Source organism: Hyposmocoma kahamanoa, unplaced genomic scaffold (assembly GCF_003589595.1).
Source record: "Hyposmocoma kahamanoa isolate Upper Pololo Valley unplaced genomic scaffold, ASM358959v1 65, whole genome shotgun sequence".
Lineage (NCBI taxonomy): Eukaryota > Metazoa > Arthropoda > Insecta > Lepidoptera > Cosmopterigidae > Hyposmocoma > Hyposmocoma kahamanoa.
In genome coordinates this window covers 1,015,714-1,030,283 of record NW_020653853.1, presented here as the reverse complement: position 1 = coordinate 1,030,283, position 14,570 = coordinate 1,015,714, and the positions used below count along the sequence as shown (strand labels likewise).

At 37.6% G+C, this 14,570-nt stretch overlaps 1 protein-coding gene across 5 annotated transcripts in view; it reads left to right on the top strand.

Annotated features, from left to right (window-relative positions):
• The window catches only part of LOC113231552 (stress-activated protein kinase JNK), a 207,535-nt gene that overhangs the window by 188,004 nt on the left and 4,961 nt on the right, over positions 1–14,570 (top strand). For 3 of the 5 annotated variants that reach the window (XM_026465877.1, XM_026465875.1, XM_026465876.1), the window contains exons 5-6: positions 12,974–13,148; positions 13,528–13,694. In XM_026465877.1, coding sequence (XP_026321662.1) covers positions 13,540–13,694 — 155 coding nt within the window. In that variant the 5' untranslated portion in view covers positions 12,974–13,148; positions 13,528–13,539. Of the gene's footprint in view, positions 1–10,013; positions 10,100–12,973; positions 13,149–13,527; positions 13,695–14,155; positions 14,296–14,570 lie in introns of those variants that run through there. The other 2 variants (XM_026465878.1, XM_026465879.1) reach the window with 2 other exon arrangements.

The window sequence follows — 14,570 nt, the reverse complement described above, 5'->3', positions numbered from 1 at the left end:
TTACCCAGCGATTAGCAATGGGACCTTCATAACGAATTCCGTCGAATCAGCGGTTGACATAAACAAAATACACTTATTATTTTAATATACTCTCGGACACGTAATTGGAGCCACCTTGCATTTTATTTTTATAGAGCTAGAATACAAAAATATTGTTATCATTGAAGAACAAGCTTTCCAAGGATTTACAAATAAAAATTTCAATAATGACAAATGGAATAATGTGAGCATTACTGCGTTCCGGTTTTGAATGGTAAGGGTTCTGATGATCAGGCACATGGGACTTGTCAACTTATGTCTCAGGGTGACGGGCGCAGTGGCAGTGCCCCATCAGGGCGAAGCTGCAGAGCCTTGAACACCGCCGTAAAGTTGCCTGATTATTGGTATTCTACAGGATTTACACGATGTACGAGTAGACGTAGGCTTGGATTCCACCCCTATGTTGTGGATATTCCAAAGATTCGCACGAAGCGTTACGCTGCCACATTTATATGGCGAACGGCTATGGAGTGGAATTCCCTGCCTGCATACTTGCTCCCTGAACGTTACAACTTCGGCCTTTTCAAGGCGAGAGTGGATAGGCATTATTTAGGTGTGCATGCTCCATCCTCGAGCTCATCGTCACGTTCCATTAGGTGAGATGGAGGTCAAATGCGCACTTACAATTTTCATAAAAAAGAAAAAAAATCAGATATTTCGATACCCCCAATGAACACTACGCTAACTTAAATTTTGGACCTGTCCTGTTTTTATTTTGTTGTTTCTTTTTTCCACAAAATTCGGGAAGCACAATGTTAGTAAATAAATATGGCTGTTTACAAAAATAACAGAAAATTAGCAAAAAATATAGTTGTCGTAGTCTTCATTGAAGGTATCGATTTGTGATTTAAACATCTGAAATGACACTGTTACTGTAATGGACATACGTGTCGCTTACTACCAGGCGCACGACTCGTTCGTCCCATTACTCTTGGTACCATAAAAAAATACATGGTGACTCGAATATGTGTCCGAGAGTGTACATAAAAATTGTCTCATTATGTATATGTACATGTCTATGGATACTCACTAATCATAATACGGATTCCCAGTTCTCATAAGTGTAGCACAAGTGCACTTAGCTCTCAAGCAAGAAGGATGCCATCAACACTTCGCACCGAGCAATCGGACAAATGTCTTTCTCTTAGCGTTTTCATCCCTGGGGCACGCTCGCAGCCATCGCGCTTTGATGGCCACAGTGATTACAAATGAAATGAAAATGCTTAGCTTTATACACACATTTCTAGATGCTTCTATGTTTCTGCTGCTCTTTATCTGGTCAAAGGTGCTTTCAGCGTAATGGAATCTTGCTCCTTCTTATTAATCTAGATTCTAGTCGGTGTAGAGAATGCCAAAGTAGGGTTATTTATTAAATTTTTATTGAATTGATATTCAATTATTTTTTGTGAAATTACTCCACTAGTTTGTTATAATTATTTATACAAAGATCGAACACTCAGAAAAAACACTCAGAAAAAATTCCTTCGATCCGACTGGTAGCTGTAAAGGTACTATCTGGGTGATACATCTGCAATAGATTTCTCATAGATGGCGCTACGACTAAAAAGTCGTTGAAAGACCAAGTACAAAGACACGACGCAAGCACATAGAAAAATTCGTGAGGTCCGTTGGTTCGTTCCGTGGCTTAGTTGGTATAGCGTCTGGCATGGTATGCAAGAAGACGTCGGTTCGAATCCGACCGGATCGAAGGAATTTTTTCTGAGTGTTTTTTCTGAGATCTTTGTATTAATAATTATAGGGTTATTTATTTATTCATTGCAATTCACATATAGGTTGGTATAGTTAATAATTCTATGTACATCAAACACAGTAAAGTAACAGTAACGGCGCGTTCCCATTATGTCGCGACGACAGATAGTCGTGCAGTTAAATGAAGTAATTCACAAATAGTACAACACGATAAACTGTCGTTCAAGACTTTTTGACGTTACGACGACAGACTCTCGTGACAATGGAAAGAGCTAGAACGACAGTCGTCTGAAGATAAAAAAAACGACACAACAAAAATGTGATGACAGATAATGGCAGCTTCAAACGATTTTGTCGTGCTAAAGGCGAAACCTATAAATTGTTGTCACTTATTTAGCGGGACCAGCTAGAATCGACAGTCGTTCAACGATAAATTAAAGGTCTACGACACAGCCCCATATCTTTCTTCATTAGTTTTGATTAAAGTGACCCTCCCTCCCTATCGACCCTTAGGGTATACGAGAAGGGCACCTGTGTTGTCAGGGCAGCACAGGGTTGTCACAGACCTCTGTCACTTGACTTCGTCCGGTTCTCAAGAGGCTAGTGCCTCGGGTGAGCCGCCCCGGTTACACCACGTCCACGACACAGTCACGACAGGTAGTCGTGATGTGGGAACAGGCTAGACGCGACAGTCGTCAATATATAAATAAAACGTTACGACATACGCGCCCTAACAGAGACGGATCGAAGTTTTAATGAGCGTTGCGCGATTGCGAATGATTTCGACATTCAACTCGTTAGTAATCCCTAATCCAATCATTCGAATGACAAATTAGTATCCTACTAATTTTCGTATGAATTATCTGAATTGTCATTCATTACTTATTAGTATTACTATTCCATAAACTTCGTCCTTTCTGACATATCGATGTCTTACTTTCTCAAACTAGTATCTTATAAAGAGAAAGATTATTCAAGAGTTTTCAAGAGGCAAAACTTTCTATTTATTTTAAATTTCTTGTGAAGGGTGTAAATTGGGATGCATTACTAGAATAGGTAAAAGCTAGTGTGTCAATATGAAGGAAACGTGACGCGGAATCAGCCTGCAAAATTTGTATAAACTATCCATTTTTTGCATTTCAGGAACTTTGTACTTTATGATATGAGTTTGAGAAAATAAGGTAAATACCGTAAATGAGAGAGGGATGTTTTGATATAGTCACGGTGAATGATTTAGTGGAATTCCGACATAATAATCATTCGACTGGTGCACCCGACCTGATGACAAGGGCATTCGGTATCGGCAATCATTCGTCTCGGGTCAGCTGTACTTAGATTCACGCCCATTCGAATGTTGAGTATTAAGGAACATGCAAAGCTAGTGTTTAATCTAATATTATTAGCATAAATTTCTTTAAAACTTTATTCACATTGTTCATTTTTTATTTCACTGTTTAATATATTCTAATTGTTATGGCTATTGAATTAAGACTATCGCCGTCATTGACTTAGAAATAAATGGACGACGGGTCTAATACAAAAACCACGAAAAAAATGTCCCAAGTCAACCTATTTAAACGATTATGAAAAAGCTAAAACGTTGAATTTAAATTGTAATGTCATTGCAGTACTGTCTAATTTTGCTTGCTTCGCTGTCAGTTGAACAAACGAAGACTAGAGCGTGAATGACGCTCTGTATACGATTTTAACGCCCTATAAGTTCGGACACTTTTTAGCGCGGACCCGACGTCCATATAATTGTAAGTCAATGATCGCCGTGTATTTTTAATTTTAATCAGGTGCTCATGTAATGTTTAATCGACATCTCACGTTGTGTTCACCCGCGTAACGAACAGAGTAGATTGACTCTGATTTCCTGGAAAGTTGCTGACATTTTCAAATATCCGGATTGTAATTCTTTGTGCGAAGACGAATGAAACACAAAAGTACCACTCGAGTTAACTGACATCGTGCCTCGTTTTCGTTTTAACTTCGCGATTGTTACGCTGTATCGAGTGTTTCTCCCGCGCAATTCATTCGGGCGTGTTCTTGTCCTATCGAGCTCCGGTTTGAATGACAGATATTTTATGCAGTTTATTTATAGTTAACCGAAGTACTCGTTTATACGCAGTAGTTCCATGTACTCAGTCTCGTGTGGAACAATTATAACCATAAAATGTCATAATTATTTCAATTAGTTCCATGTAATTTTAACCTTTTTTATTATGATGATAAGACGAACATGTCGTCGCCTGATGGTGAGCTCCACGCCTATATATAACAGTTGCATCGCAAAGATCTCAGGGGCACTGCCACTGTGCCCGTCACCCTGAGACATATGTTGATAAGTCCCATGTGCCTGTAATTTCACCAGCACCCTTACCCTTCAAAACCGGAACACAGTAATGCTAACAGTACTGCTTGGCGGCAGAAATAGGTAAGGTGGCAGCATTTCCCTTGACGAACTCTCTCACAAGGAGCTCTATTGCTACTAAAACTATTTTTACACCTGACTTTTCTTCCTCATTAACTCCATTTCCAAGATGAACAAATATTTTAAAGAGTGCGTACTTTAAATGCAAAACATGCGATAATAAAACACTGTTTATATTTAGTCACGGCGTATCTATGCAAAACTTTTGGTCAAAGTGAAATCTAGATTTTTTTCGTATAATTTTAAACCGGATCTTAAACTAGCTTTAGCACGGCAAGAATTTCAGAAATAGTTGAAGTGGTACAGGTAAAGGTGAGGACAATTTACTCGCGCTCTGCAGACGGTCGAGTAGTGTGCGGTCTGAAATGCGGCCTCAAGAGCTGGCAGGCCTTGGCAAAAGTTCAAATAGCATATCTCAGAATTTTAATTAGATTTTAATAATGATAATGTCATAGGTATGACCGCAGGGCGACTAATTTGTAAATCGAAGGCGAATATATAAAGAACAAACTATGCCTTATTTATTCAAAAGCATCGTTCGGTAAAAAGAACAAGTATTTCAGAAATAGCACAAAAGGTTAAAAGATAAGGGTATTTGGACCGCGCGCCACTGGTTCCCGAGTGGGCTGAACACGGGTCCAAATGGAATGTCAAGTACGGCCAACTTCGAGGCAATTCCTGTAGGCGGACGAAAATATGAGATGAAGAGATTTACGGGAAAAATCTAAATGGCAGCTCTTTATTTTTCCATATTTTTACATACATCTTCATTCTTTCGTCTAAATTTTTGCTGTTATTTCTTAAAACATTTTAGATGAAAACGTTCCCTGAAATATTCTTTGGGAAAATTCGTCTTCAGTTCCAAATTTTTATCACTCAATTTTCTTGAGGGTATGTAGAGTTGTGTATTTGTGCTTTTGTGATTTTTCAATACTTCAGAGGTTGCTTATGAGAATTTATATCGCTTAGGATACGCTATCTGGACTGAAACCAACGAACCCTTAGAAATAACTGTTGAGGCCCGTAAAAGGCTTAGTTTTGGAAGAAGCGGAAGAACGCTACTAAAATTACGCGCGCGCAGTTGATCTCTATCTGAAGTCAATATTAACTTTTGAAATAACAGTAGTTTTTTCTGAATGTTTTTAATGAATGTATTAGAATGGTTGTTTTTTTTTTTTTATAAAAGAAGAAGTGGACATTTGATCTTCATTTCACCTGACGAAAAGTCACGATGAGGTCGACGAAGAAGCATGTACACCTAAATAACGCCTATGCGCTCTCGCCTTGAAAAGGCCCAAATCATAGCGTTCGGAGATGTCAGTCTGGACGGGACGAACAGTCTTGTGCCTGGTGGTAAGCGACACGCCAGTTGCGGTACCACTCAGAGCTTCAAATCGCAAAGATCTGAGGAACACTGCCACTGCGCCCAGTTCCATGTGCCTGTAATTTCACCAGCACCCTTATCCTTCAAAACATACGTATTCAACAGAGCCATGCCTTAGTTGGCAACAACACTCCATACGTGACCGGAATTCTCTATTGATGGATCAAATCCCTGTGGTGGCGTGTACCTATGAAGTTTATTTCTACTTTGTGTGTGTTTGCGAATGTTTAACAACAATAACCACGCTAACCCGCATGTCAAAGAAGGTTCACAGCCTTTGTGAAACGTCCCCAACCCGCATTGGTCCAGATAAGCAGACCATGGCCTAAACCTTAGAAAAGACCAGTTCCCAACAGCGAGATGTATAATGTGAAATGTAATGTAAGTGAAATTCTTTTGGAAAACACTATATTATAATATTCAATTTCAGAAATCCAAAAATATATTCAATTTCTATCATTCTGCTGATTGCAAACTGATTCAATATCATCGTTTAAAATAAATGTATATTTTCATCCAATACAGTATAATCATGTGTATTAATGTCACAATATAACAATATAAGGCGAAATGGTATCGTTGCGTGCGCTTTGAAGAGTGCGGGTCAGATGCGGTGAATTCATTGCTCGATATTGAAACGTTTGCTTATAAAAATAAAATATACCGTCTTACTGAGATTCCATTGAAATATCGCAATAATTTGTTTTTTTTTCTTTTGAGCCATGTTTATTCAAACTTATTTCGGGCCACATGACTTCATTTTCATTATTAATTTAAAAAAAAAATTGAATTTTGTAATGTCACAACACCGATTTTCCGCGTGGGCGAAATATGTCAAAACGTTCATTTTGGGTCTCACTTCTTCCTTTTTTATTAACCTTTATGTCCCACTGCTGGGCAAAGGTCTCCCCCCAATATCCTCCATTGCTCTACAGCGATCTCCCACCACTCTCTTTCAAACCCATCGAGATCGTTCCGCCAACGCCTTCTCGGCCGTCCACGCCCTCTTTCGGGTTGCATCCGGCTAACGTGGTCAGCCCTATCCAATTGGAGCCTGGCTGTTAACCACAATATTAATTTTAATGATATAATCAGTACTAATATAAACAATAATAGTTAATATAAAACGTAATAGTATAAAATATAGTAAAAAATTAATAATAATTTAATTTTTAAACAAGGAGTAATTTCACATAAAAAAATTTAATGTCCATTCAATAAAAATTTAAATACAATGAATAGCGACATCTCTAGCCGGGGCTGGTAGCTATAAAGTTAACTGGGTGACGAAATATCATAGATTTCTCATAGATGGCGCTACGGCTAAAAAGTCGTTGAAAAACCAAATACATAGGGCGCATTATATATTTCCGGAACTGGCCACTTACATAACAATATTTAAAAAGTAATTACAATATTAGAAAATGGGACTCTTTGGCTGTAGAATACAGTTTGTTTCATCTGACTGTCACTTGTTTTTACATTATGGCGTCATTTTAGAAATTGGTTGTCTACATCACCATGGATTTAACTTATGAAAATTTTCGTAGTATGATTTTCTACGACTTTAAGTGTAATTTAACAGCTCAGCGGAGCTTCACTCGGCTTCAAACTGCTTTTTGGCGATGAACCACCATACAAGACGATTATTTATAGCTGGTTTGCAGAATTCAAACGCGGTCGTGTAAATATCAGTGACGAATTTCGTGTTGGTCACTCGTCCACTGCTGTGAACAACAAAAACATCGATGCTGTGCAGTATGATCAAAACAGACACGCATGTGACATACCATGACATTTGGGCATCTTTAGGCGTAGGCATGAGTCAAATACAATCAATGCTACACAAACATTTGGGTCTGAAAAAGCTGTGCTCTCGGTGGATCCCACACAATTTGACTGAAGCTCAAGAAACGGATCGCGTCACTTGGTGCAATGCCATGCTTACCAGATTCAACGAAGGGTGTCAAATTTGGTGTGGGATATAGTAACAGGTGACGAAATATGAATTCATAGTTACGATCCCAAAACAAAGCAGCAATCGAGCGTATGGGTCTTTCGAGATGACCCGAAACCAACCAAAGTGGCGCGCGTGCAAAGTGACTCTTAGCGGATGATTGCTACTTTAAAAAAAAACTGAATACGCGGCTACTGTTACTTTGGAGAATCATTTTACCGTGAATAGTGATTGGTACATAACCATTTGTTTGCCGGAAGTTATTGACAAACTCCGTAAAAAACTGTAAACGCCGTTTTAGCTTGCATCACGATAATGCCAGTTCTCACACGGCCAAACAACAAATGAATTTTTGAAGCTGAACAACGTTAGCCTTATGAGCCATCCCGCGTACAGTCCCGATCTGGCACCTTGTGACTTTTATTTATTTCCAAAAATTAAGAACCAGTTACGCGGTCAATGATTTTCATCACCTGAGGAGGCTGTTGGATAGTATGAAAAATATGTTTCAGAGATTGTCACGGAGGAGTAGCAAAATGTTTCAAAATTGGTTCATTCGTATGAAAAAGTGCATTAACGCTAACGGACAATATTTTGAGAAACAATAAATTCATTTCTGACCATTTATGGTATTTTTTTCTTATTCATTCCGGAAACTTATAGTGCGCCTCACGTACAAAGATACGACGCAATCACATAGAAAAATTCGTGAGGTCCGCTGGTTCGTTCCGTGGTTTAGTTGGTATAGCGTCTGGCATGATATGCTATAGAAGACGTTAGTTCGAATCCGACCGGATCGAAGGATTCTTTTCTGAATGTTCGATCTTTTTATTAATAATTATAACAAACTAGTGGAGTAATTTCACGTAAAAACAAATTTAATATCAATCCTATAAAAATTTAATAACAATTTCTTCGAAAGAAACTCCTATACACTATAATGTACAATTCAGTATAGACCACATCACTCTTAATAAAAATTATGTATTAATGCAATTAATTAAGGCAACGAACACGATGGGCGAGTGTTACTTCAAAATGCAAATTAGCAATTTACTCACGATCCCGATTATAAGTATCATTGAATTTTTAATTTCATTACTTTTTTAGATCAAACAAGAACACGATCGAGCAGTAAATACATTGTTATTGTTTCAAAACTGCTCACAAACACCGAAAAATTAAGACATACACACACAACATGACCTTTTGCCTTTCAATTCAATTCAATTCATTTATTCATTCGTTATTACAGGTACATGATATAGATGGTAATACTAATTTTATGGAATCTCTGCAATAAGCGAAAGTGGCATACGAAGTAAATTAAATAAAAATGTAATGTCAAAATAAAAATAAAAGAAAAATGGATACAATGTCAAAAAACTAATAATAATTAAAAAGTCTAAAAATATTAATAACTAAATGGTACCCAACTGTCAGCATTTACCTATTCTAAGAAACTGTCATTAAAATATTCTTCTATGCTATAGTAACACTTGTCAATTAACAATTGTTTTAATACATGCTTGAATTGCATTCCACTAAGATTTTTTATTGCGTCTGGAATTTTATTAAATATTTTGGGTGCCATGTCAACAACGCTATTTTTGTATAGGGCCGTTTTACATATATTTCTTCGGACCATATATTTCCTGGTACGAAATAAGTGCGCTTGTGAACTTACTTTTTCTGGAAATTCACTCAAGTTCGTCTTGACAAAAATAGACGCCTCTAAGATGTACAGACATGGGATGGGATGGGATTCACTTGCTACGATCCTGACATACATCTTTTTCTTTATTTCATTTTAAAATCGGGACTTAGAGTCTATGCACACGGTGTGTCGCGCGTATATATCGCGCATTTTGATAAGAGATAGTTTTAATTTAGTTTCACGAGCGCGCTTTGAACGCGCGTTTACGGCACCGAAGATGTTCAAAAAGCAGATTGTTCAAACGTGCGTTCGAAACGCGTTTGCTTCGAATCAAACATCGCGTTGCAAGACTGAGGAAAGGGACTGGGGAGGGGCAACAACTACATTTTTTTTCTTAAACACTAATAAAGGTAGCGTAAGCAGTGTTGTCTCGACAGCCGCAATTGTGTTACCATACGAATACGCGCGTACGAATTTGTGAACGTGTGTATAGGTTTACTGGCTATGACTGAATCTCGTTTGTCAGCGCGTTAAAGCGTTTCAAACGTCTGCGCGTATAAAATACGCCGTGTGCATATAGGCCCTTCATTTCAGTTTGTTTTTGAAATGAAGCAAGTACTTACATAAAAATGTAAGTGTAAACTCCAGTGAAGTATATGTTATATATGCTTCTTGCTTGCAACGCGATGTCTTCGCGCGTTAAATCGATTCACTAAAGCGCCTCTGCGGCGCGTATACTTGTGTGTAGATCTGGTGACAAACCCTGGGGCACAAATAAATAATGAAGACCAAAAGCGGGTACTTAGAAAAAAACTGGCACAGCTAGAAGATGTTGATATCCGCCTCTTAAAACTGCCAATATCTGCCTCTTCAGTCCCTTCGAGACCGTCGACGTTGTTACGCGTCCGAAACGTCGAGGTAAATAAAAAATATACTTTATGCACGATTAAATTTAAATTTTTAATTCAAATAATGTGTGTAAATCATTAAAGTTTAAATCAATCTTTCGCTTTATTAACTGCATGAATGCATTCCTACACGTTCGCCGGTTAAAGGTACTGTTGACGTGGTATTTTTCTTTACGACGTATAAAATTTGGTCGTGGTAATTTCGCCTTGGTCTCGGACACAGTCATATATCTGCAAGTACAGCAATGTGTATGAAAACCAAGCGTGCTACATTTTTTGTGGCTTGAAACCATTCAATTAAACGATTCTAAATATAATAATTTTTGTTCAAGTATTTGTTGATTACAAGTATTTAGTCGCAATATTAATAAGAGTAGAAAAATACTAGAATAAGATAGTTTAGTTCTTTATTTTACTTATTTTAAAAAAATATTGATTACTTAAAAAAAATTAAGCCTTTAATTTTTAAACGACTTCAAATATTAAAATTATTGTCCTTCCAATAAAATGAGCTTGTTATATAACATCCTTATGTAATAGAAAATCTTATCGATTAACTTAAATAATGAAAACGCACCTCAATATATGAACTTGCGACTGCCTTAATTAATTTTACTAGATGGTTTTCTGTTGGTAATTAATCAAATTGATGAATGACAAGACAAATGAAAATGTTACTGCTGACAAAATATGGTAAAATCTTATTAATCAGAAGAAGTTTACTTAATGACGGCCTCGTGTGAAATTTTTGTGATTTGTTTATTATTTCTCGGATTTCTAATTCTTGCTACTCTGCATATTTGGATAGCATCTTAGGTGGGATAAACTAGACCACCTTCGTCTTCGAAAGCAACGAACTCATACGTATGACCAACTCCAGGTTTTTGTAAAGACAGCGCACTGTTAATTCTTTGCTCTATATATATTTTTTGTATTACCGTACTAGATATCCAGCTATGTTATGTAATTATTTGCTCACTATATTCGGACATTCGAGGCCACGTGCTGCAAAAATTATCGAAATTACAGATGCTACTGATAATAGATACTACAGAACTGAAAAAAAAACGAAACGTTACTAAACGACATAAAATATTTTTATAATATTATAGGTCATAATAATTTTCGTCCCTTTGTTTTCAAAATCGATCAGAATCGAGAACAGTGTTGCATAACGTATATATCACAAAATTTTAAATTTGGCCAAAAAATACACAAGCAGCCGTACCACGAAATTGAATGCATTATACAAAAGTGCGTTCGTTCGATATTCATGGCGTATTAACAAAGGATCACAAATATATCGCACCGCGTACACTCGGTTGCATATTTGATTTCTCGAAACTCTTACAAAACCAAAATAATTGTTTTTAAAATAAATTATGCATCTTCTCATTACAAAATCTTTTACCCACAGTTATGGCACTTTTGCAGTTTATAATGGCACAATTAGGCATTTTTTCGCGTTTTCGACTGGTGTTTATCTACGATAACGGTCGAGCGCGTTTTTTAGGCATGCGAAGTACGTACACTTGCGGCGTCTATCTAGATAAATGTCTGTGGTCTCGGAGCTTACCAACTAGCTCGCTCACCTCACCTTGTAAATCTGGGGGTCTACTCCCGTCTTTCCGTCTGACATCCGTCCGAAACATTTAATGTTAAATAAGTAAGTAATACACGACAAAATCAAAAGTTAATGTTAAGTGTGATCTTCATTCGCATCATGCGTCTTTGAATTTGGGAGTATAAACAGGGGGTCCGTTTCGGTAATCTTGGTTCATTGGAACTCGCAATTCAGAAATGCTCGTTTCATCGACGTAGTAGAATCTGTAGTAGGTTCACGTAAGTTCAAGCTATCAAAATATCATTGAAGTTACGTAGTTCGAGCGAAGTCCTGTTCAAAATGGGTATACACGTATCACTTGAACGAACGTGAATGAACGACATCTTGGATGGTGACATTTGACAATTAGTCGTCGAAAGTCTAAAAGAACTGTTAAAATTTTAGCAGAATATGTATGACTTGTCGTTTAGAGTCGATTTAATTTCGATTCATATACCGTAATACGCTTTAACGACATTTGGATCAAACGGTTGACGTTCATTGTTACACGTGAATACGAAAAAGCAGTTCAACTACGGTTACGGTTTGATTACGTGAATAACCCCCTGTACATGATACCAAGTAACTGTCGATTACAATAGTTGAACTTACTTTAATGTAAATTAAGACTAATGTCTTTAGAAATTAAATATTTTATTGAATGTAGGATGTTTCACCAGCGTGATGTTCAATTACTGTTTGTGAAATTAATCTACTAATTTTGTTTCGTTCGAATTCTTCTGAGTGTTCGATCTTTGTATTAATAATTATGACGAACAATCGTGCTCTATGCGGTAAAGGGATATAGACAAGTTGTCTAGTCTCATGTGCCTGCAGCAGTAGTACCCTTGCCCTTCAAACCGGAGGTAGTCATAGTTTAGCGTTTACTGTTAACTTAATAATTTCTTGGAACATTTTCCGTACGTTATGAAGTCTGATCTGCCCCTCTCGGTGGAGGGGTGGTGTTGTAGTAAACGTATATTCGAACACAGCGCCTTGGAATTTTAAAATTATTACGGTTTACACTTTTAAATCTCCCGTCGTGTGTCGCGACTAAATCATCCTGAAAGTATTGTGTGGAACAGCTAGATATAGTAATTGCACGTATAATAAATATAATGAATCAAGCTTATGGAGGAGTAAACGAAAGTGACATATTATATGTGTTTCTACTGTTTATTCCAACTACATACCTCGTATTCATCTGTTATTAATTTCTACTATTAAATTTAACACAGGTATTGTAACAATGTTTTTATATTAAGTTCTATTTGTCCACAGACGTAACTGGCGTAAAATAGTCTTCCAAACGGTATCAAGACTGAACCTGTGATAGAACCGGCACCACCTTAGCTACTCCAAACCCGCTGATTTTAGAATAGGATTCTGAACAAGACAATAATCCCGACCCTCTTTATGGAGCAATCTTATTGTTGTGGAAGGACTTCTTTGTAAAGTAAGTATTTATTTTGTGAAGTTTTTGTATACAATCGAAATTTTAGGAGTTTTTTTAATTGTTCACTTTCATAGGCGCAATTCAGACGTGAAGGTTCCCACAGCTTTTCACCGCTGTTGAACAATTATTGTACCCTTTTCACATTTTTATAATTATATATTCAACCTATTTCTTGATTTAAAAACTACGTAAATTGAGCTGCTGAGAGCAAAAACGGTGTAACCATATTTGACGCGAATTGAGGCTTACACCAACCTGTCTCTCAGCGCCTCAATTAAATCTATGTCCATTCCTTTTTTCTGTGGGACAGGTGTTGTGATATTTTAGTATGGACATGGTTACACACAGGTGAATTTAACCTCGTCTTCGATTTTTTCAGGCGGGGTGGTCCATGCCCCACGCGGCGCCCGCTAGCGCCATGTCGGCCGCCCACCCTCCGCGCCACCCTCACTTCTACACCGTCGAGGTCGGCGACACACGGTTCACCATTCTCAAACGCTACCAGAATCTGAAACCCATTGGCTCCGGCGCCCAGGGAATCGTTTGGTAAGTAACCCATTTCTGATGAAACGCTTGTTCCATGGTATCATATTACGCAAAATAAAACGCAACACTGTTTAACTTCACCTTGCGACGTCATCTGCAGTCCTATAATATCAAGCTTTGCTAGACTATTATTTGGCAGGCATTCTCCTTCTGATAACAAAGTAGCTTATCTCACTACACTACAACTTCTGTAGATATAAACTCCATGCATGTTCTCTTCGAGCTACCACTTCTACTTTACTGCACTATATAAACCATTATCAACACCTGGTGAATACGAAAACATTCTCCAGCACTTAAGAAACAGTGACATTACAACTTCTCTAAAGTTATTAACACAGCAATCACATAACTTGCTCATTTGTCAACTTGTAACATTGTGTCACGTAACTACCACACCTCCACCATCCAGTTGCCGATTGGACCACATCATCAATATACTTAATCTGTTTCTCTTTTAGTTGATCGAGAGTTAGTTAGCTGGGTAGTGACTAGAGATGGTTCAATTTTACTCTGTGTCTTTTGGCGACACGGTGTTCACTGTGCCGATCCGGTATACTGAGCTCGGGGTCCGCGGTGCAGGCGCACAGGGCATGGTGTGGTAAGGACGCCATTTTAAAATTAACCGCCATTTTGGGCGGCTTTCAATGTTTTGACTCATCCGCTTTGGTTTTCAACTAATCCGTCTTAAGCGTTCATTATAACTGATTGTTTTAATCAAAGCTATGCTCCTTATTTCAACATTGGCCGAATCTTAAATTCAAATTTTATTTACGTCTTTCGCAAAACGCAAGTTTCCATCCATACTTCTTCAAAGATTTTCTGGTGAACTTCGTTTATTTGTACTTTCTGTGGCAGAACATTTCCTTTTGAAAG